At 37.3% G+C, this 24,412-nt stretch overlaps 2 protein-coding genes across 8 annotated transcripts; one reads left to right on the top strand and one right to left on the bottom strand.

Moving 5' to 3' along the window:
* Window positions 1-533: 533 nt before the first annotated feature.
* On the bottom strand, window positions 534-8,094 carry LOC133531689 (cyclin-dependent kinase 9). The gene is made up of 5 exons (XM_061870055.1): window positions 7,232-8,094; window positions 7,057-7,142; window positions 6,514-6,651; window positions 4,122-4,201; window positions 534-3,115 (listed from the first exon to the last, which is right to left on the bottom strand). The coding sequence occupies exons 1-5, from the start codon at window positions 7,914-7,916 to the stop codon at window positions 2,896-2,898; spliced, it is 1,209 nt and encodes a 402-aa protein (XP_061726039.1). The 5' UTR covers window positions 7,917-8,094; the 3' UTR covers window positions 534-2,895.
* Window positions 8,095-8,210: 116 nt separating this feature from the next.
* Window positions 8,211-22,542, top strand: LOC133531687 (sorting nexin-7-like). 7 transcript variants are annotated; one of them, XM_061870049.1, is made up of 10 exons: window positions 8,211-8,344; window positions 9,557-9,706; window positions 11,005-11,124; window positions 12,018-12,159; window positions 12,806-12,888; window positions 13,090-13,178; window positions 14,011-14,139; window positions 16,968-17,167; window positions 18,090-18,132; window positions 18,329-22,542. In XM_061870049.1, the coding sequence occupies exons 2-10, from the start codon at window positions 9,569-9,571 to the stop codon at window positions 18,732-18,734; spliced, it is 1,350 nt and encodes a 449-aa protein (XP_061726033.1). In that variant the 5' UTR covers window positions 8,211-8,344; window positions 9,557-9,568; the 3' UTR covers window positions 18,735-22,542. The 7 variants fall into 7 exon arrangements, with proteins under 7 accessions (XP_061726033.1, XP_061726034.1, XP_061726038.1 ...); XM_061870050.1 differs by having other exon boundaries at window positions 8,230-8,404; window positions 9,562-9,706; XM_061870048.1 differs by having other exon boundaries at window positions 8,231-8,404.
* The last annotated feature ends 1,870 nt before the right edge of the window (window positions 22,543-24,412 follow it).

Raw genomic sequence — 24,412 nt, 5'->3', positions numbered from 1 at the left:
AACTCGTCATATTTATACCCGCTAGGCGAGTTGGCGAGGCCACCTCAACACTGTAGCTTCAGTTCTTCTAGTGCCTAATAGGTAGGCGGCAAGGCTTTGCCAAGTATCATAATCGAGCATCCCTGTTAGTTTTATTTTTTATTTCTAAGCGTTTATCTATGTTCGGGTCAAATCTAGCAAGTTAAATTGCCTTCAACAGGCCATATTGTCATTTGTTGACAAGTTCCACGCTGCCACGATTGAAAATTCTGTAAAACTATTTTAAAAGGCTATTAAATTAATCATATTTAATATCTTTTAACATAAACAATAAAAATATAATATAAACGTCAGTATTTTATAACCCATTTACACCTACTTGGTTCGTATAAATTAGTGACACATTAAAAAGAAAGCTATAACCCTCGGGAGTTATAGCTTTTTTTTCACAATCCATAACTCCCGCGGGAACAATACATGCCTGTCCTTCAGTATACCTGCATGAAATAGGATCTTTTCGAGCAAGTGTGATGAACATATAATTAAAGTCTAAATTACGTAGAAAAATGCTTTATTTTCATATTTACACATATTACGTACCGCTACTTAGTTCAGAACGAGATGTATACACATTTATACATACATGGGTTTATTACCAACAATATCATATCATAACAACGAAGAGTTGTAGAGTTGACTTACTTACATGTAGAGTCGCCATCAGATATATCGGAACGGCCAAGATGCTCAAAAATATTTGAACACGAGCCCCAAGCCTTGACAATAGAGGCATGTCCACATATATATGTGAGTATCTGGTGTAATGCTATAATAGCAACCTTACCCGATAACAAATTATAAGTTCGCCTATTCTAATCACTCAATATGTATGACAAATGACAATCATGAAAATAACAAATAATAAGGATTTAAAAAAGTATTATTTCTTCCTTATATCCAGGGCCCGTACATTTCATGCCGTTGACGGAAAAATGACGTCACGCTATATAGAGTATGATTCCAATTAGTAATTTTATAATAATTAATCATTTGTCAACTTCTTTAGTTAACTGATAAAGATCATAGACAATAAGTACAGAAACGTCTAGCTGACTTTCATTTACTGTCACTCAAAAAAAATGACAATAATAGATTATTAAATAATACATATTTTTGATTTTTAACTGTACATTTTACGTAATAAGTATTTATTTTTCAACGCGCCAATAGGTAAGATATCTAAATTTGTAGTACTGTAAAAAAAACTCCCTGTATGTTAAATTACGTCATTTTTGCGTCAATGGCATGAAAAGTACGGGCCCTGCTTATATCTCTAGGCAGTATTTTTATTTGCATAAAATTATGAATTACTATTACTCAAATCAAAATATAACAAAAAAACAGTTTATACACAAAAATGAGTTACATATAAAACAGTAGGAAGTTACAGACATCAATCAAACACTTTCTTTGTATATTACATACAACTGTTTACCTTGCCCAATAACAAATTATAAGTTCGCCTATTCTAATCACTCAATATGTATGACAATCATGAAAATAACAAATAATAAGGATTTAAAAAAAAGTATCATTCCTTTCTTATATCTCTAGGCAGTATTTTTATTTGCATATAATTATGAATTAGTATTACTCAAAGCAAAATATAACAAAAAAAATTAGTTTATACATAAAAATGAGTTACATATAAAAAAGTTGGAAGTTACAGACATCAATCAAACATTTTTTTTATATATTACATACAACTGTTTACCAGTCTTTTATGATAGATAGTTGCACTATCAATTTAATTTATTTTCAAAAATATCTACCTACATTCAATGCATTTATATCAATATCTAAAGAAAGGACGCTTAGCACAAGAAATGTCGTTCGTACATTGACCCGCCTATTTCTATCTCGATTGCATGCGCATAATTATATTGCTGTCCCGCTCACTTAGTGTCCTTGACTGCCGTCATCATCAGGACAACAATTAATTACGCGCGCGTACGAAATTCGTTGTGCTAACCGTAGTTTCTTTATTAGACGGGTCCACAGAACGAGCCGCCTCGCGAGGAAATTGCCGCGCGAAGTAGCTCCGTCTGTGGAGATGTCTCTCGCCCGCGGCATTGCTAGCAAAGATAATTTGTAATAGAGGTAGATTGCCAAAGAAAGAAAATTTTGTAGCAACAATAAATTTACTGCCATCCTTAGACACATGATTAAAACTTTTAGAACGCCATTTGACTTGGATCCTTATTCTTTTACTAATATTTGTTAAATATCAAAAAGTGGCGCCATCTAGTAGATCAAAGGCTAAAGTTATGGCAGCATCGTTTCGAGCAATGGCGCCATAACCTTTAGATTGTGTCCGGTAAGATGGCGCCACTTTTTGATATTTAACAAATTTAACACATATTTGTGAAAGAATAAGGATCAAAGTCAAATGGCGTTCTAAAAGTTTTAATCTTTTGTCGTAAGATGGCAGTAAATTTACGTGGCTACAAAGTTTTCTTTGACAATACACCTCTATTACAAACTGTCTTTGGCCCGAGGCACGTCTACACAAACTGAGCTGCTTAACGCCAAAATTTCCTCGCGAGGCGGTTCGTTCTGTGTGGATCCGCCTATTAATGAACACAAAATTCAAACGTAACATTTTGAAATCACAATGCTTGAAACACAAAACCTCCGTTTTTTCTCAGACTATATTTGATGGACATCTAATAATGCCGGGGTTTTGTGTTCCAAGAGATTTAGGAAAAAGTCTGTGACATGGGGTTTTAAAGAAAGTTGAGGGTTTGTGTTTCAAATCGAAGGACACTGAGGTTTTGTGTTTCTAATCCATACCGAAGCCTTTCAAAATGTCCAGTCTCCCTTAACCTATTGGCGATGACTAAGTTTCAGAGTAACTCAGAACACGCGGTCCTGGTACCCCGAGTCCTGCACGGAGGCCTGCGGTTTGGGCGCCGCCCCGGCCACGTGGTGGTGGTGGCGCAGGTGGCCGGGCCGGCGCGGCGGCGCCAGGTACTCGAACATGCTCTGCGTGTGCTGGGCGAGCATGTTCGCGAGCTCGCACGGCATCGGGTCCGTCCAGAAGAAATCGTGGTTTAGGGCTGTGTCGGCATCGTACCTGATGATAATTTATTTAGGATCAATTTTGAAATTTTAATGAAGTGATAATTGCAAAGGAGCAAAATGTAAAGTTTCATCCAGGCGCGCATATTTAATACCTACAGAGAAAGCGAAAGATTCTAATAAAGAATCGTGTAACAAAGAGAAATCTAGCATCATGATGATGATGAGCTTACTGTGGGACTTAGTCAATTTGTGTAATAATGTCCTATAATATTTATTTATTTATTCATCATCTTCCTAGCGTTTGTCCCGGCTTTTTGCCATGGCTCATTAGAGCCTGGGGTCCGCTTGGCAACTTATTCCAAGAATTGGCGTAGGCACTAGTTTTTACGAAAGCGACTGCCATCTGACCTACCAATCAGAGGGTAAACTAAGCCTGATTGGGATTAGTCCGGTTTCCTCGTGTTTTTCTTCAAAGCGACTGGTAAATATAAAAATGTTATTTCGTACATAAGTTCCGATAAACTCATTGGTACGAGCCGGGGTTTGAACCAGCGACCTCTGGATTGAAAGTCGCACGCTCTTACCGCTAGGCCACCACGCTTCTTACAAAGAGAATTCTAGCATACCATATTAAAAAGGGTAATGACTCCGTCCGTCCGTCTGTTACCAGGCTGTATCTCATGAACCGTGATTGTTAGCCAGTTGAAATTTCTACAGATTATTTATTTCTGTTGCCGCTATAACAACAAATACTAAAAACAGAATAAAATAAATATTTCTTTCCAATCTCGAGGTTCTCATCCAATCACCGAAGTTAAGCAACGTCAGGCGGGGTTAGTACTTGGATGGGTGACCGTTTATATAGATAATGGTACGGAACGTTCCTGCGCGAGTCCGACTCGCTCTTGACCGGTTTTTTTTATATACTATGTCTATGGATTTATATTATATGTTAATATATAAGGAGTGAAAAGGAACTTGTTTCTATTTAGGCATTGTGATATAAATATAGTACTAAACAAAAATGGTGTTGAAAATATTTTTAGATTTGAACTCACCTCTTTGCCGGATCTAGCTGCAGCAGCTTATCCAGCAGGTCGCAGCCGTAGGGGTCCTTCACGTACGGCTTTAGCCTTTCCTGTTGCCAGAAGATTAGAGGTTAGAGTTATGGTAAGGTTCTGACATTGAGCCATCGTACTGGGAGACTTCTGCACAAGATCGGCCGAAGTGGGGGCACACAGTGATTAGAAAAGTGCAGGCCTTTGAAGAGCAGAGGCGAGTGGAACTCGACGCGAAGCGTGACGAGTTAAAGGCCCGACCACCTGCGGTCATAAACTACAATTTTGTCGGAGGGGTGCTGACCTGCGGCACTACGTAAATAGCGGCAGCGCGCGCCGGAGCAGAGAGAGCAGTACAAAGTGCTATTTTCGCCGCACGCACACAGACGTTACATTTACAGGCGTTCTCGGGCACTCTCGGGCAGAGCTTAGTCGGGCTGTGCGCGCGTTGCTCACTTGACGTCCCCGCCGCTACGTAGGTACCTACTGTCATGTACGTCAAAATGCAGTCTCTAAGGAATGTAAACATGATAAGATGTATGTATAAACGAATCGATGTATGTATGTCTGTAAACTTATTATTACCTACTCCTTTTTAAAATTCGAAATTAATACCCTAGTGAGTCGGGCAAGTTTAGGTAAGTATGTATTTTCAAGAACGGCGGGAACGGACCTGTTTATTTTTTATTTTGTGCCTGCGGTGTGGCCGTACACTTACTGCAAAAATAGGCTACGTCAGCTACCTGAGAGCTCACGATGCCAGGCCAGGCCAGGACAGGATGATGATGATGAAGATTTAAAAATCTTCAAACGCAAAAAGAACTTTTTTTAAATCTAGTTACGATAGTGGGGTGACACTAGAGCGTTCGGGCATTCTCGGCTCTGTTCGGCGCAGCATTGCTCCGAGCAAATAATAGGGTTGGCACAAGACCCTTTGCGTGCACAACCACAGATAAGATAATGACTTGAATTTTGATAACCCTAAATAGCCGAAAGGAAGAGTGCCATAAATTTGAAAGATACAGCATGATTTGTCCCTGAATCACTGTCAATCTTCGGTTATGTAGGAAGTGTCATTTCTGTATGCTAGTACTATTACTTATTCTGTGGTTACGAGTACAAAATAATTACTATTAGGTTACATGTGTGTTTGAAAGTCAAATAAATGCCCATTATACGTTTAAAATCCTTAACGCAGCGCACGCATCTTAGTTTGAAATCGGCAAAAAAATACATATTTGTATGTCACAATTCTCAACACATGTGAGCAAGTTTGATAATAATATAGTTAGTTATTTTTTTGTTTTCTCATGTTATTTTTTTAAGTGAGCACTTTTTGTGATGGGAAAAAATGTTAAACTCGCGACAGGTGACCGACAGATTTGTCAGATAGAAAATTTGTAAGACAGGCACGTGACCTGATCGAAAAGCTGTTACAATGTCATTGAAGCCAGTAGACCGCAATAAATGAATGTATTTTACCACATAAATTATAGTACTGTTATACATGAAAGGGTAAAAGAAATGGAAGCACAGAGAGAATGGGAAGAAGAGACTAGCTGCAGACAGTCCAAGATGATGGTCAAGGGCATTGACCACAAAAGAACTAGGTATCTTCTGAAACTAGGTAAGAGCAGTCTGAGAATACTGACAGGTATCATTACTGGTCATAATACTCTCAACAGACATCTTAAGGTAATGAAAATAAACAGAGACGCCTCCTGTCCACACTGTGGCAAGGAGGAAACTAGCTTTCACCTACTAGCAGAATGTATTATGTACGCGGCACTGCGATATAATATATTCGGTAGAGATTCACTAATAGAAAATGAACTAAAGGACGTCGAACTTAAAGATGTCCTTCTGTTCTGCAGGAAAACAAGAAGATTTGAGGAGATTGGTATGGGAATGCCGCCGGGACAGTAACCTGCAGCTCCAACTACAGGGAACTGGGCTGAATGAACGCAACACGCGATCGACAGCCCGCCTGCTTCCGGCCGGGCGTCCCTACACTACATCTACATCTAGTACTGTTATACTGATAATTAAAGCAATTCGTGCAAAATTATTCCCTAACCATTCCATAATATAAAAAATCCACAACATTAATATTCAAGTTTTCACTTCTGCCCTCCTGGAGTGCAACCTGTAGTTTTTTTCATAAAGATTCATTTTTGCCTAGGAATAAGTGGGGAAGTGGAGAGGATTGTGTAACATCCCCCCACATTGAGTTAAAAAAGATAAATCTAATAGAATCCCTTTAGTTTCAACTTTCCTTCACCTTCGTCTTTTGACCCTTGGGTAGTCTATCTACCATCGAGGGCCACACATGCAGGCTGTATACCTACACAAAGAATATTAGTCTCTTTCCCTGTCTGTAGTGTCAACATACCTTAACCTTCCTCTTTTGGCCCTTGGGTAGTTCCATCTTGTTGTACAGATCTAGAGCTTCAACGCCGGGCCACACGTCTGGGGTGCATGAGCCACAGAGCTGGGAGATCAGGATCAGTTGTTGCTGTTCAGTGGCACCCTGTAGAAGAGAGTAGTTATTATTAACCTTTTGTATGCTCCTGTCAAAAATTTGTCATTTATATACCAATCATGACAACTTCATGTTTAAATTGAATATATATGGAGCATATCTGCTCCCAAGCATACGAAAGGTTAAAAAAAAGACAACAAAATGAGGCCATCAAGACATTTTTGAGTATATTTGTCTCTCTCTCTCTCTTTTTAGCCCGTCTCCACCCTTCGAGTGTAGGCCTCCTTTATTTTATGCCACTCGTCACGGTTCTGTGTGACTTGGAGATACTTCTTCCCCAAAGTCCTTTTGATGTCATCATCCCAACCCACCTGGGGTCTACTTTGAGGATGATCCTCCAACCATTACTGCCAGATATTTCTGCAACAGCAAAAGCATTTTGCACCAACATACCTGCATGATGGGTGACCGTGTCCACATCTCTGCCATAATACAGCCGGCACCCCACATATCTACTGGAGGTCCATAATTTCGGTCCCCTGAAATAGACACAGTCAGCAATTGAAGGAGACAATATTGAATTCATTCTGAAGATTTGGGTTACAATAGAAATACATATAAAACTTACCTAAAAGCAGTTCTGGAGGTCTGTACCACAGTGTAACCACTCTGTTTGTGTATTTATTGACTTGTCCAGACTTGGCAACACTAAAGGCTCTCGCTAGACCGAAATCGGCCAACTTGAGAATCCCATTTTTGGTTATTAACACATTAGCAGCTTTCATGTCTCTATGCAATATCTTATTGCTGTGTATGTAATATAAACCATTTAATAACTGCTGCATGACCTTTTTAATCTCTCCCAAGCTAAATTTAACGTTCATATTTGATAACAAGCCCGCCAAGTCGTGTTCACAGAAGTCGAAAACGAGGTAAAATGTCGATCTATATTTATTATGCAATGTAGCCTTTGTTCTGCATATTTCTATCAAATTAACAACGTTTTCGTGTTTGAGGAGCTGTAGGATCTTTATTTCTCGCAAAGCCGTTATCGGAAAGCCTTCCTTCTCATTGTCCATGAGAACTTTTTTCATAGCAACGAATTTTTTTGAAGAGTTTCTAGCCCGCGCTTTAAAGACCTCTCCGAAAGTTCCCTGGCCAATTTTAGCGACTTTTTCATATTTAGAAGACTCGTCACAGAAGGGAAAGTCAAAATCTTCTATGTATTTCTCCTTTTCCCTCATATTGAGGATTGTGGAGCTGGTACTGATTACTGGCGGAGGCTGCTCGCGAGGAGCGCTCACGCCCTGCATTTTGGCACTAATCTTGGTAGCTTTTTGTAAAACTCTCCGTAAAATAACTTTTAGATGCGATTGGGTAATTCACGGTGTATCATTTATTATATTCGATAATTATAAACAAATACTATTTGCCACATTCACGAATTTCCACAAGAGAAGGTAAATTGTCAAAATTAAAAAAAAAAATGACGACAATTTGTTTGAGCTATATGCATAAACGCTCAAATATACACGTAATTTATGCGCAGCTTTATAGCGTTCCTATTAACGCTATCCGATGACATACCAACTTAATATATCGATCCAAAATGACGGACCATATAAGCTACGTGTAAAGAAACGGAATGTTTCCTGTCATCCTTTCGAGCGTAGACCTCTTTATTTGTTATTTAAATTATAGTATAACTGTATATATACAATACAATACTCAGTGATAAAAGGTGAATATAAATAAACAGTTATTATCACTGCCTACTGCCTTCCGTTCTACAGTGAATTTTGTAAGTGCTACGTGTAAACAAATTTTGCAACGTATTATCGACCCATACTTTATAAGTAGGGCAGAATGTTTGTGTCTGTTTTTTATTCATTTCGCGTTATCATTAGGTCATAATGCAATTGAAATATCGGAAACGCCCTTTATTACTTTCTATGCTACGTGTTGTACTGAGCGGTGTCCGTTTTAAATATAAAAACTGTTCTGTATAATTTAGTCGGCATTTTACCTTCCAATTAGCAAGTATTAATTAATTTAATATTACTAATTAAATTGCCCGGTTGCAATGACTAGTAAGTAGTAATTTTTCTCTGTTAAAGTGGTTCATTTTACACAAAGGAGCACATAAAAGTGGGTGGACAGTGACAATGTAAAATCCAAAAATAGTCTCCAAGCACAAGTAAAACAAAATTGTAGAAGAATTTTTATGAGTATGTATTATTTTGAGTTGACGCATATTAGTATTTAAAAATCTGTTACTGAGCTATAATTTAATTTAATATGATTGCTACTTCCTCAAGTGAAATAGGTATGAGTCAGGCAGGTATGACAAACATTGTTGTTTTGCTTCAGGTTCGTAAATTTTTATTTTATAAATTTAACCACACACGTTTTTTTTTATTAAAATTACTTTTTATTTTATTTTTATTAGGCAATATTGAGGTAGGAATTATTTAGTATAGTTAAACATTCATGAAAAAAAAAAATCAAACATGGAATTCAGATTTGTTTAAAAAAAAAATTGCATTGCATATGTTTTTTTCTCCCATTTTATTTTTCCATCTGGACCTTTCCAGACTGTCACTTGTAAGGTCCACCCCTTGTCCTGGAGTTTAGTAACATGGCCAGCCCGTCTTGGTCTTATTTCTGATTATGGAATGCCTGATCTTCTATTCTTATTTAAGCATACTCCCTTCCATTCCGCTTTGGCATGAAACTATCATCCTTTTCGTCTTCGATGAGAACTTCCGGGCTTGACATGCGTAGGTTAAGGTTGGGAGTAAGCACATGTCCATTATTTTCTAGTATTATGGTTGACGAAATATAAATTGCACCAAACCCTCAAGTCTCAAATAACTTGTATGTTGGATTCAAATATTTAAAATCACAAATTATATTTGGTAACTATATTTATTAATGTGTCATGTCTTTTTAGAACAGCACTAAAATGGCAAGCGAGAGCAGTTCCGCAGTATTAGACCTAAATGATGACCCGACTGAAGATACGGATGCACCAAGTGTCACTGAAGGCACACAGGATGGATCTCCACTCATCATGGAGCATGGATATGATATAGCTGTTAAGGTATTTAAAAGGCTGTATACCGTTGTCAAGTTGTCAGTATGTTATGTCTAGGCATTAGAGTTTTTAATAACAAACTATGGAGTTGACATTGGCAATAAAATTCAACTAATTTAATTAGTGATTTTATTTTATAATCAAGGACAAGAATGTTGACGAGTTTGTAAACAATCCTTTAATTTTGTCTTTCAGGACATAAATATTACAAATAAGGATAGTGACTGTAGCCGCCAAATAAAGCTTCGATTCTTAGTGAAGTGTTATACATAATTTTCCAATGTCCTGGTTACAAGGGTTTAATTGCCAAAACCGTTAAATGTAGAAAATGGTCGGTTGTTGAGAGTATGGAAGATGATGAGAGAGTGATTTTGCATATATGATTAGTACAAAAGGTGGTTTAAATTTAGGTGCTTCTAATTGACCGCGATACAGAATATGTGGAGCGCTCCTATTGGTGCTTTTGAAAAGCCTCTGAATACGAGCCGAGCCAGATGGCTGCGTTTAGCTACTGCATTGGGAATATTTTTATATAATAATAAGTTGTATTCGCAACAGTGACCATTTTTATTTTTAATATAATGAATACCAAAAATGGTCATTATTCCTAACTAAGTATTCAAAGACAAATTCAAAGGATCGTTTATAAACGCGTCAACATTCTTGTCCTTGTTTATAAATTTAAAATAACGAATTAAATAGATAAATGAGTATGATTTGAAATTTATTGCTAATGTCACTCCATAGCTTGCTATTAGTCTTACCGTGCGATAAAAACTCCAATGCCTAGTTATGTCCATTGAGAATAGCAGCAGTAAAATGGCGAGCAAGAGCAGTTGCTGATAAGATAAAAGGGGGCGAAATTGCGTGACCGCTTCTACATACTAACATAGTCCTCACTTCCTCTGTGGATATTAACATTATGAGAAATATTTTTACATAATTTAATGTGCCCTTATTATTAGCTATGCCCATTAATTCTATTATTCTTTAATCTTTATTTTTACAATTTAACAGCAATGTGGATATTCATCTATATAACAAGCAACTAAATTATACTTGTAATCAATGCGAAATTTAATATTGTGTAACAGTAATACAAGGAAATATAAATAAAATTTCTACCAATAATCTTGTGTATCTGACATTAAGTATGCCATTATGCAGTTTTTAAACGTTTTGTGTAATTATTTAACTTATTCGTAACATAATAAATCTTAATAAGAATGTTTATCTCAGATTATACTAGTTGTGAGCACCAAATTGTAACAATCCCCCTTAAATCGGTCTTTAACTTTTATCAGGTGGACGCCCCGATGAAGCAGCTCTCAACACTAGAGACGTTCGTCACATACCGTGTACGTTGCGTGTGTGCACGTTGGCCGACGCCGCCTCACGTGCGCCGGCGATACAACCACTTTAAGGTACATCATGTTTTATAATAGTCGGTCGATGAAGCAGCTCTCAACACAAGAGACGTTCGTCACATGCCGCGTGCGTTGTGTGTGTGCACGTTGGCTGACTCCCCCTTACGTGCGCCGGCGGTACAACCACTTTAACGTAGGTACACTACATTAACAGGCGCACCTAAAGTCGGATCAACCTAACTGCACACAGAAGGAAAAAGGAAAGGATGTCTCACCATATATGTCAAATTTAAAATGGACTTATTGTGGCATTTTCACACGTTGGTGCAAAATTAGTTTAGACTTATGAGCGCCTAGGCGCGTCAAATACCACTCGCAATTTTGTGGTTGAAAAATCTTGCTGAATCACAGTTTGGTGATCCAACAATCACGAATGGTGCGAAGTACTCTATTACCTCTCAGGGAATCTGTTTTATTTTTTAATAATTGCATAAGTTTAAATATACAGTAAATTACGACCCTCTATCCTGAGCTAGGAAACCCTGTGTAACAGGTCCCAGTTTCTTTAAACTAGTTTCCTAATTATATATTTATACAAATTGTACAGCGTAAATTGTAAACTTACAGATAGCTATGCCTATTTTAACATATATGTTATTATTCCTAAGCTGCTTGTGGTAGTGTTTGTTTATATGTAAGTGTATGTGTCTGTGTTGGTGTGTCAAAATGCAAACTATAATGTTTATAATAAGAAAATATATATTTCAAATCTTGATAATTGATATCGAAATGTACCCTCCTAAAATAAAACAGATTTTGACATAATCCATTCTCTTATGGCCTCTAGGTTTATGTGTGAATGGTGTGATTATCTCGATTAGTATGAAATACGAATACATCCAAACCTGTGAATAATTTACCAACGTTTGATGCTTGAATAATTTGGACAGGTGCTCCACCGTCGCCTAACGAACGCCCACGCATGGCTGGCGCCGCCGCCGTTGCCGCCCCTGCATTCAGCGCGGCAGCAGCTTGACCGCTATGAACCATCGTTTGTGTTGCTCCGCGCAATGGCGCTTGATGCTTTCCTTAGTAAGTACTAGCATCTGCCCGCAACTTAGGGCACCTGATCGTCCTTAAAAAAAGAAATAGTTTTTCCTCTTCAAAATTTTTTCCAATCTCCATGATTTTCTAGTATGTTATTGACACAATGAAAAAATAGGTTAATAGGTTTTCCTTTTTTTTAATTTTCAAAAAATAAAAATAACAAAAAAAGCGAAACATATAAACCTAGAATATATTATGCTGAAGCGATCGACATCAAAATCAAAGTTATTTGTTAAGATTTAGTTAGTGGAAACCGTTTTCTCCGGAAATGGAATTTCATAGAAAAAGTACAGCTATGTCATTAGGGTCGCAAAGTTATTCTTCCCTGTTAGCCAATAACCGTCCATTATATTAAGCTGATATTACGCATTTGAGCAAAAAATATACCAACAACTGAGCGTACGAATTATCACGTCTGTTTTACACATACGTTTGTATTAAACATAAAATATATTGATCAAACTTGAAAACATTAAAAAAAAAGGGTATGGAATCGTTAGATACCACTCGCAGTTATGTGGTTAAAACCTCCCTTTGTCGCATTGTGATGATTGACAGTCCAATCACATTATATTTGGTACTCTATTAAATGACTAATTTGTTGTGAAAATATGACAACTTTTTTTTACAGATCGCGTCGCGAAACATCCAATTCTAACCCATAGTGACGATTTCCGCCTTTTTCTCACCACACCGGACGAAGACTTGGACAAGGTAAACCTTGGGTTAATTAATATAATAGATGACTCTAAAAATATTCGTTTTTATTTTAAATAGTCTTGCAGCTTATCAGGCTCTACCGCAAAATATGTATTTTTCTAATTCATTTACCTCCTTTACATTCGATATCGCAAAAGTTCCTTAATTAAGAAGAAGTATTTCAACTTGTACCAATAGATTTTCAATTTTATGTAGGTATTCAAAAGTGAAAGCAGCGCCCTCAACTTGTGGGGCTTAAGTTCTTTGTATACCGGCGGCGAGGCCAAGCCGGCTAATGGGGCTAGGTGAGTACCATAAGTGAAGAAGAAATTTTCTACGATAAAATAATAAATATTAATTACCTCCAAAAAATATACGCAAATATATGTAGAGTCAGACCAAGATCATTTGGAAGCGATTTTGACGGCCCAGACTGTGCAAGTGTCATTTTAAACGTCAAACTTCTGTAAAATTATAACGTTCACTTAACACGTGTACAGGCTGAGGTATTTAAATCGCTGCCAACTTAGCTTGGTTTGACTCTATACTCTGTATCTTTAGGTATTAAAATAAAAGTAAACAAAATCTACCCTCAAATGGCTCCTTAAGCCAGTTGAGGGTAGATGAAAACATTACATGATCAAATAATGTAGATTAAAGTCAGGTTCAGTAACAAGATCCAGGCGGTTTTGTATTTGGTTGGTTAAACAATAATAGTACATTACGATACAAGTGCGAAAAACAGGAAATTCGAAACGAGTGGCGATAAATTAAAACACGACCGAAGGGAGTGTTTTAAATCGACACGAGTTGCGAATTACCTATTCGCACATGTATCGTACAACGTTTTACAGTACATATGGCCCTTTAAATGTTCGACACAGTAACATAATATGCTACTTCTCGCACTAGTGCTATAAAGTAGCCCCATATGTACTGTAAATGTTATATTATAACTACCCCATAATGTACAAATTGTTTGTTTACTTTTACTTAAATATCTAAAGATACAGAGTGTAGTGTCATGGTCTTCATCAGCAGATAGGTATCTTTCTCTGTCTCTTACTGGCTGTTTCGTAGCTCAGAACTCACTTATTGTTTATTTATCTATTCATGTACCCACTCGTTGTTTTATAGAGTGAAGGATCCGGAATTCAGCTCGGCCGGAGACTACTTACAGTCGCTACAACAGAAACTGACGTCGCTCTGCGCTCTCACCACCAAGCTGTACAAGGGATCAACTTCGCTTGGCACTGAGCTTATAGGGTAAGGCGTAATTTATACGAAGCGGATATTTGCTAGTTTTATTTCGTAAATTTAGCCCTTCGATGTGCTTTTGTGATTCTATATGGCATTTATGGATTCAACGGAATGATATTAGGGCTAGCCAATGCATCAAGATGTTTATAAACCGGTATCTAATGATATATGGAAACATTCGTTTTCTAGATTAAAGCGTGCTTTCGATACGTGGTCTGTCCGTGAATGTAGACGCTTCACCTCCGCCGCGGGTTCGGCGAGTGAAAGGGGGGGGGGGGGGGGGGGGTGTTCCAGAGAGTTATTGTCAGTGATCGGTATACGCAGAGTATCAATACCTAAACCTGGTAGAAGTAAGTCATGAAGTGGAGACTTCCTTGCGATAACATTTTTTCCTACGTACGAAGTAAATAATATTCTTATAAATCGGGTAAAAAAACAATGCATTTCTCATTTTTGTCCAATAAAATTAATAGGCGTAAAACAAAACGATTTTTTTTTTTTTCAATATTATTACATAGTCGGTTTGTGAAAAAAATGTTATCAAAAGGCAGTTTCCACTTTATGACTTTGTTCTACCAAGTTTTGGTATCTATACTGGTTATTATGAATGAATGCACCAAGACGTTTGTAATCTTACATCTTTTTGGAAATTATATGATTGCGATGAGACCGAAAAACTTCCGTCTAAACTTGATTAAATACAATTAAAAGACATAAGCGATAAGCTAATAAGCTGGAGCGAGGCCAGAAGACGAGCTGAAGATAGGAAGGCGTGGCGCGAGCTTGTGAAGGCCCTTTGCACCTCTGGGGTGCTTTAGGACAACAGCAAAAGACATAAATACAAAAAATTTAACTGCAATTATTTAAAGTATTCTCTTCCTCGTAATTTCTTGCCTAATTCTTGTATATTTTGGACTTCACTCAGGTATTACATATATCCAAAGCCATCCATACATGCTTCTCGTGGTATTTGGGTGAATCAACTTTTTTTGTTTTGTTATCCTGTCCCGTTGTCCAAGGGACAACAGTGGCACAGTTTGTTTGAAGAGACGTTGTATGCCGTTCTATTAACATGCTTAGTAGGGGGCCCATTATGGACATTGGTTATAACGACCACAAAAACGCAAGTTTGATACATTTAAGTACCATAAAATCAGTATTTCAATGAACTTTTGTCCCCTGGACAACTAATCGTAACCATGGCAACGAGTGACGCTAAAAAGTTGATTCTCCCATTTAGAATCTCACCAGTGATGACAACTACACACACAAATACACTTATTTCCATACCATTTGTTTCACTTGCAACCTGTATATGTATATATTTTCTTTATCTCTCTATAATGATACATATATATATATATATATATATATTTAAATATTATACGACATTATTACACAAATTGACTAAGTCCCACAGTAAGCTCAATAAGGCTTGTGTTGAGGGTACTAAGACAACGATACATACATATAATATATAAATATTTATAAATACATAAATACATAGAAAACACCCATGACTCAGGAACAAATATCCATGCTCATCACACGAATAAATGCCCTTACCAGGATTTGAACCCGGGACCATCAGCTTCGTAGGCAGGGTCACTACCCACTAGGCCAAACCGGTCGTCAAATATATAACTAGTACTGCGGAGATACTATGTTACTGCGTCTATACTTGATTTATATAGACTAAATGTGATCCGGGAGAGGAGGTGCATCCTGTTGCATATAGTTTTTTACTAGTACAACATGCTGTTAAGTTAAAATTGTATTCACAAGAAATAAATAAATTGAAATCTAAGGAAACACTTTATTGCCTACTTTGTAGGTTACAACTTGGGGTTTTAGTTCGGTTGTGTGACGGTTATGAATTCAACAAAATGCCGATTGGTCAGGTCCATTGCATGTTAAAGGTTGGAATTTCCTATTAAGTATGAATATGAACTGTATCTGTATCAGGAAGCCCCGCTCCACCATAGCAATAAGTTGTAGGTAGGGGAAATAAACGAAAATAAACTTTTCACTTCTCATGCTACTCGTAAAATTAACATTAAGTCGCGTGTAAGCGGCATAAAATTGCTTATTATGTTCTAGAGCTTAAAGTAAAATCATCTATTACGACCCTTATTAACTTAGCTGTAAAATCCAAAATCTGCCATACAAACTGCCCTCGCCCGCGCAACATTTTTTTAGTCTTGAAAAAATGCGGCAAAATAACTTAAAATGTTGGATATTATTGTATAATTTCCTCGCAATCGAAGTGAAAAGCAGAGTGTATAACTTAGGCATATAGAGTCGAGTCGAGTCGCTGCGCTCAGACCAATAAATTTCCTCGGATAAAAATGTATCGCTTTATGCCCTTGCTTACAATCTACAATTCTATCTCTGTGTGTGTTTTTAAAACTTTAACCCCCTTATTCATAAACGTGTACTAAAGTTACGATGTCGCTGATCATCGTTTGTCCCTTTCCATCATACCAATACGTCGGAAATAAGAAATAATAGAGTGCTCACTCCATACATCAGTTTTGGTACCAAAATGCTTATTATATACGCAGTCGACATCTAGCATCGAGTAGCGGAACTCTAGTACTCTTGGTTATAATATTAGCTGAAAATCGTTGAGCATTAGACTTTTTGTTTGCCGCGATATCTATTGTCGAGTAGCAGTACTGAGAGTTCCGCTACTCGATGCTAGATGTCGACTGCGAATATAATAATCATTTTGGTACCAAAACTGATGTATGGAGTGAGCACTCTATTACTTCTTATTTCTCTATGCTTTAGTAAACGTTTATGAATAAGGTGGTAAAAGTCTTCTTTTGTAGGTTAAAGCGTGCTTGCGACGCGTGGTCCGTCCGCGAGCGCGGCTCCGTGGCCGCCGCCGCGGGCGCGGTGGGCGCGGGCGGCGGCGCGGCGGGCGCGGCGCGGGCGCGCGGGGGGCTGCGCCACCGCGCCGCGCTGCCGCTGCTCGCCGCCTACGCCGCCGCGCATGCCGACAAGATACGGCAGAGGGACGCTTTACACGGTACGCACCAGTAGATACCATCGGACCTCATTTGTTTCGAAGACAGTGATATTTTGTGGTGTATGGTCCGTGAATATGAAAGTGTCGCCGCTGCCGCGGTAGGACCGGTTGGGGGCGGCGCCGCGCCACGCTGCTGTTACTAGCCGTGCATGCGGAGAAGATACGGCAGAGGGACGCTTTACACGGTACGCACCAGTAGATACCATCGGACGTCATTTGTTTCGAAGACAGTGTTATTTTGTGGTGTATGGTCCGTGAATATGAAAGTGTCGCCTCTGCCGCTGCCGCGGTGGGACCGGTTGGGGGCGGCGCCGCGCCACGCTGCTGTTACTAGCCGTGCATGCGGAGAAGATACGGCAGAGGGACGCTTTGCACGGTACGTTTCTTAACAACTTTACAGCTCAATAGGCCTTGATATCCGGTAGATACCGTCCCGTCGTATTACGTCATTTGTTTCGAAGTCAGCAATATTTTGTGGCGTATGATCGTGAATGTGGATCGCCTCTGCCGCTGCCGTGATAGCGGGTGGGGGCAGTGTGGGCGCACGCTGCACGCAGGGTACGACGTCGACAGGAGACCAAGACTTAGTTAAGGTTATGTGATTCCGACTATTATACACATATATAAAGTGCTCGAACGTTTGTTTCTTATGTCAAATACAAACGTAAATATATTTTGGACAATATTCCACACATATGTGATTTTGATCATTTTTATAACAAATTTTACGTCATTAGGCGGGTCCACACAGAGCGAGCCACGTAGACGTGCCTCGGCCGAGGCGGCGTGCTCAGGTGAGTAAAACGCGCGTGCCGCTTCGGCCGAGGCACGTCTACACTGGCTGTTTTGTGCGCGAGCAAATTGCCTCGCGAGTATTTTCGATCTGCGTGTACCCGCCTAATAATATTCTTTTCTATTTCAGCAACATTTGTGGCGGGCAACAACTCGGATGAGCTACATAACAGGTTAGTAATAAACATCAGTATAGATTTTTATAAATCAACATTAGAGTAATACTCTTCATGTAATAAGCTGCAATTTTGATACCTAAATAAATCATTTGTCATTTTCATTATGGAATCTCTTAACTAGTTATTGCTCGACTTTCAGTATAATAACAACGCTTTACCATTGGATTAAAAATCATCTATTTATTTCCAGGCTGGAACAAGCCTCCGAAGCCATCCGCTCTGAGCTCTCAGACTGGATCCCAAAAACCCACTCTGAGATCAAAGCCCTCCTCCTCGAACTAGCCGACAGGCAGGTAACCCTCCACTCCCAAACCCTCCAGGGCTGGGAGAATGCCCTCAAACTCTCCACAGAGACCAACCTCGAACAACTCTTCAAGACGGTCTCCAAGACCGCTGTACAGAACCTCAGCCCGTCCAAATGCAGATCAGTCACTCCGACAGAAACCGAGAAAGATTTCGATGATATTGACATAGAAAATATGTCCAATGATTCTGATGATAAGGAGCAGATAGCTGCGTCAACGGAGCATAGCTCCAAATCCGATGACAGGAGTGATCCGCTGCAGGAGTTTTCAGAAGTGAATTTGTCTTCGTGATATGACACTTTGTTTTTGAACGTTGTGAAAGACATGCATTGATTAGGGTTGTAATCGAAGCAGGTAAATTATTGGTAACTTGAAGAGTTCAGGGGAATAACTATAGTATTTAATCCTGTCACATCGAATGATAATTTCTATAACGGTTCCTTTAAATCTCTTGCTTGGGCTTCAATTTAAAATGTATTAAAGAAATGTGTTTTTACCGTATTTTTACCAGCTTTTATTTAACTTGCTATGTAAGCAAAGCCCGACCAGAAATATATGACCATGGTCAAGAGGGCGCTGAAATTCTGATTATTACTAAAATGTTACATTTCTAAACAAATTAATGTCCTAAACTTCCAAAAAATGTCTACAAACATTTTGCGTGATACTTCATATAAAAAGCGGCCAAGTGCGAGTCGGACTCGCGCATGAAGGGTTCCGTACCATTTATGACGTATTAAAAAAAATCTACTTACTAGATCTCGTTCAACATTTTACCACTTAGGACACACATTTTACCACTTTGGAAGTGTCTCTTGCGCAAACTATTCAGTTTAGAAAAAAATGATATTAGAAACCTCAATATCATTTTTGAAGACCTATCCGTAGATACCCCACACGTATGGGTTTGATGAAAAAAAAAATTTTTTTTAATTTTTATGACGTAATAAAAAAAAACTACTTACTAGATCTCGTTCGAACCAATTTTCGGTGGAAGTTTGCATGGCAATGAATATCATATATTTTTTTTAGATTTTTCATTCTGTTATTTTAGAAGTTACGGGGGGGGCACACTTTTTACCAGTTTGGAAGTGTCTCTCGCGCAAACTATTCAGTTTAGAAAAAAATGATATTAGAAACCTCAATATCATTTTTAAAGACCTATCCATAGATACCCCACACGTATGGGTTTGATGAAAAAAGATTTTTTGAGTTTCAGTTCTAAGTATGGGGAACCCCCAAAATTTATTGTTTTTTTTCTATTTTTGTGTAAACATCATAATGCGGTTCATAGGATACATCTACTTACCAAGTTTGAACAGTATAGCTTTTATAGTTTCGGAAAAAAGTGGCTGTGACAGAATCGGACAGACAGACGGACATGACGAATCTATAAGGGTTCCGTTTTTTGCCATTTGGCTACGGAACCCTAAAAAGTAAAGGAAATGGGAAGGATCATTCGACGCGTATAATAAATGATTAATTTTATCTCCTAAACCGCATATTTTTAAATTTTAAATAAAACTTCTATATGATTTTGCTCGTTTTTCCCATGTACTTCTGTCTAACTTCATTGTAATGATAATAAATACTGAAAAAAATAGCTTTATATAAAATTTAGTTTAGTAGAATTTCTTATGTGGCAGAAATTTCGTAATGTTAGTTTTTTTTCTGATACATTAATTGCAGGGTAGTTCAAAATCTTAATAGCAAAAGTGACTTTTTCAAGGTCACGTAACAAAATCTGTGAAATTAAACATTGTTGACGCGGAAAGACATCGAAATTATTACTGTTTCAAGAAATGACTTAGAATGTCATAATTAATGTCAATTTTAGACTTATATTGAGCTGGATATGGATGATTACCTTTTCTATTGTTTTCGAGCTCCCGATATTTCGACGCAGTTACATGCATCTTGTTCACGGTTACCACTGGTCGCGTCCACACTTGTATACGACTAACAAACGGTCCAAACAGACTACACTCATTGACACTACGCGTGTTTGATTCGGATATCGTTGGTTTTGTACACAAACTAATCACAGGATTCCACACATTGACAGTCTGCACTTTTTTTTTTAAATATCAACGGCTTTTCTTACCAATCTTGATAGAAAACAATACAAAAGGTAATCACGGTCCATATCCCGGTCAATATAAGTCTAGTGAAACTAACAGTGAATCATACAAAACTGTTAATGTCAAATTTCTATGAATATATGAAATTTATATCCTCCTAAGTCCTGATGCCCATTTAAAGGAACAAATTTAAATTATATATTGAACAATAATGAAATAAAGGAAGATTCCAATTCAAAAATCACAAAAATGACTTCTCAGGATAATGACACTATGCAATACGATAATACTTTTTTTTTTTAAAGTTATGATCTAATTCCGGACAGGTATATTCTAAGGTGTATTCGGATAATTTCGGAAATTAGGTACGTAATCGCGAAAATCATTTAAAATATTTCGTTGCAACAAGAGTCCCTTTTCAGAATTATCCGCCACTTTTTTTTGTTTTACTTTTTCGGAACTACCCGAAAACATCTTATTAAATAATAGAACGTGACAAGTAGTTTATATAGTTAAATCCTTTGTTTCAAGGAAATATCCCCAGTCTTGACCGTATAGGTAATACATCTGTATTAAAAAAACAACATTTTGAGGTTAATAATGCCCATTACTATGCATCATAGTATTCTGTATATTGTATTATTAAATATTATTATCTTTAAAACCCCGTAGTCACCCAACTCTCCACTATTTAATTGTATATAGCAAATTACGAACCAAAATCCCACTATATAATCCGATCCAATGTAATATAATGTAAGTAATCCAATAGCAAAGAGAATTTGAAATATAGGTGGATTGTCAAAGAAAAATTTGTAGCCACAGCAAATTTATTGCCATCTTTCGACACATGATTAAAACTTTTAGAACGCTATTTCACTTTGATTCTTATTCTTTCACTTAAGTGTGTCAAAATTGTTAAATATCAAAAAGTGGCGCCATCTAATAGATCAAAGGCCAAGGGTATGGCGACTTCGTTTCGAGCGATGGCGCTATAACCTTTAGGTAGTGCTGGGTAAGATGGCGCCACTTTTTGATATTTAACAAATTGAACACATATCGGTGAAAGAATAAGGATCTAAGTGAAATAGCGTTCTAAAAGTTTTAATTATGTGTCGTAAGATGGCAGTACATGAACGTCGCTACAAAGTTTTCTTTGACAATACACCTCTTTTTCAGATTCTTTTTGCCAATATTAACTATCGCTTCAAAATACATAATATTTACACACATGAGTGCAATAAAAACGGGTCACTGTAAGGATTTTTTTGTCAAATGGATTTTTGCATGTAGCTTTTGAAGTACTTAAAAATTAGTGAGTCTTGAAATCTTGCGCAAAGCTCATTTCTAACACTGTCTTCGTACAGTCCAGTGCAAAAATGTGTATCGAAAGAATCGTCTCATAAATATGGTGATACGCTCTTATTACACTGGAATAAGATGCTATGGGACATATTTTTGAGTAAGATACACATCTTACTCAAAAATACACCCATATTTTTACACTTGACTGTACCTAGTTGATCTGACTAACCGCGCTATAGTTCGTGCCATCCACGATGACGCGCAGGTTTGTCAAATCTAACCTTTAACAACATGAAATTATGAGTTAAGGTACGCGTCATAGTTAATGACACGATAAGCACGAATTTCGTACATTGACTTACAATATACTTTGTATAAAAAATAGATTTGAACACTTCAAACAATTCTAAGATATTCAAATTATACACTTTATTTCAATGACTTCTTTCTGATGACATGAGTGAACACAACTTTTTTGGGTTTTCTTTGCATGTGCAACGTGTTTTTACCGTGTGTTTAAGGAAACTAAATGGCATAGTATAGAATTTAAAATAGAGGCGGATTGTCAAAGTAAACTTTGTAGCCACAGTAAATTTACTGCCATCTTTCGATACATGATTAAAACTTTTAGAACGTCATTTGACTTTGATCCTTATTCATTAACTGATATGTGTCTATAACATTTTTGAAGTGAAAACTTCTTTAGCGGCGCTGTGCACTTTTTGTGATGGGGAAAAAACGTTAAACTCGCGTCAGGTGTCACGTGGCCGTCAGATTGAAAATTCGTAAGACGGACACGTGACATCATGGTGACGTGCAATTTGAATGTCATCGAAGCCTGGTTACTTTTGAAAAATCCTATCTCTATTCAAGTGTGACATTTTATTTTCTTCATAATTAAAGTGCTGTCATAACGGTTAAAGAGGTTTAATCTTTGTTAATTGTGTTGTATTGTATCTTTGTGTTGTTGGGTGTCCATGATTGTAGATACTCAAATTTTTACTTACCAAAAAGTTAAATAACAGAAAAGAAGTGTGATTGTTCTACTTAATATGATGGTGAACGATTCATTAACATTTACTGATTGTGTAGGCTGTAGTCCTGCTCACGTCTCATGAATTACTCTGTATATGTTATATATTAACCCTTTTCTAGGCCGCACCAATCTACAAGGTTTTCCCAAAAAAGCCAAATATATTCCAATTAATCCAGCTTTGATGATTCATTTGAAGACAAGTAACATTTCCTGAAAGTGTAATCTAATTTGAACCTTAAATCGAAATGCTAAAGTTGAAATTCTAATGGCGCGTATGTGGTCGATAAATCTTACTATGCCTGGAAAAGGGTTAACACTAAAATTCGCATTTCAAAATATCTTCCACACTCAAATTTATTTACGTAGGTATAATAGATAATTACCTCTTTTTATAAAACTGCTACTCAATTTCTCCAAAATATCAAAAATGCACAACGTTATTATTTAAGTTTTCACTTCTGCCGGCACTCCCGGAGTGCAACCCGTTGTTTTTTTTACTACCAATTCGGTAACCGGAGTATATCCGGAGAAAACCCAAAAGAAATTGAAAATAAAATGTTCAAAAATATTTTAAGAACGCTCATTAAACTATTGTCTTTCGGCCCGATTCGAATTTTATGATGCTTAAAAACTTCCTAAAGATACGATTATGGAAGGTGGAGGTAAGGAATGGAATCTCCATATACCAAAGTGTCATCAATAAACCTTAAATAGGTGGCGCTGCAACACCTAGAATACTTAAAAAAAAAATCATAGACAGGGTAATTCACTCCGTAAATAACGCCTAGGTTCTTAGCTACTTTGGAGAGATTTGGAACCATTATTTATAGCTGACAACTGGACACTTGCATCAGTTCTGCCTATGGAGATTGCGTTCCTTACCTCTACCTTCCATAGATACGATATGGATTGGATATGTCAGTGTCAAAAGTGACGTTTCTTCAAACAAAAACGACAAAAAAAACCGTAAACGAGAAAAACGAAAGTTTTGACGTAAGTATCTTAAAAGTCCGAATCGGGTTGGTAGTAAAAGATATGCCCTACTTTATGTAAATAATGCAAATTTGTATATCAGAACTAGTGTAGTTATTTATTAAATTAATATCAGTAAAGGTTTTATAGTGAGAATGTATTTTATTTAAACGATGTGAAGTAACCCAGACCCATGATACAGTAGAAACCTAAAAAAAGGGAAACCTATAAACCTAGATTTTCATTGTGTCAATAACATACTAAAAATCATGGAGAATGGAAAATATTTAAAAGAGGAAAAACGTTTTCTATTTTTGTATGGACGATCAATTATACTTCCCTCTTAAAAGGTGTTTTCAAAAAATGTCGCGGGCCCACGAAAATCAATAATCAAAAATCTTCGAAGGTAAGTGCTAAGGCAGTTCTCCTAACATCCCTAAAATTTTTTATTCAGGTAGTAAAAAAAAAAACTAAGCTTATTTACTAAGTATCGATAAACTCGGTAAGGATTTGTCTCGATACTCCATTCCGTAGTAGATTTTATACAAAAATGAATTGTCTTAAAAGCATAACAA

This window comes from Cydia pomonella, chromosome 25, assembly GCF_033807575.1.
Source record: "Cydia pomonella isolate Wapato2018A chromosome 25, ilCydPomo1, whole genome shotgun sequence".
NCBI lineage: Eukaryota > Metazoa > Arthropoda > Insecta > Lepidoptera > Tortricidae > Cydia > Cydia pomonella.
Note: the sequence above shows the minus strand (reverse complement) of the source record. Positions and strands in the feature narration are given on the sequence as shown.

Coding starts and splice junctions, on each gene's coding strand:
- LOC133531689 (XM_061870055.1), bottom strand. CDS start 7,916: ATGCAGGGCGTGAGCGCTCCTCGCGAGCAGCCTCCGCCAGTAATCAGT. Junction 7,143..7,231: donor ACCTCCAGAACTGCTTTTAG/GTAAGTTTTATA, acceptor TGTCTATTTCAG/GGGACCGAAATTATGGACCT. Junction 4,202..6,513: donor GCCAAAAGAGGAAGGTTAAG/GTATGTTGACAC, acceptor TTCTGGCAACAG/GAAAGGCTAAAGCCGTACGT.
- LOC133531687 (XM_061870049.1), top strand. CDS start 9,569: ATGGCAAGCGAGAGCAGTTCCGCAGTATTAGACCTAAATGATGACCCG. Junction 13,179..14,010: donor AAGCCGGCTAATGGGGCTAG/GTGAGTACCATA, acceptor GTTGTTTTATAG/AGTGAAGGATCCGGAATTCA. Junction 14,140..16,967: donor CTTGGCACTGAGCTTATAGG/GTAAGGCGTAAT, acceptor CTTCTTTTGTAG/GTTAAAGCGTGCTTGCGACG.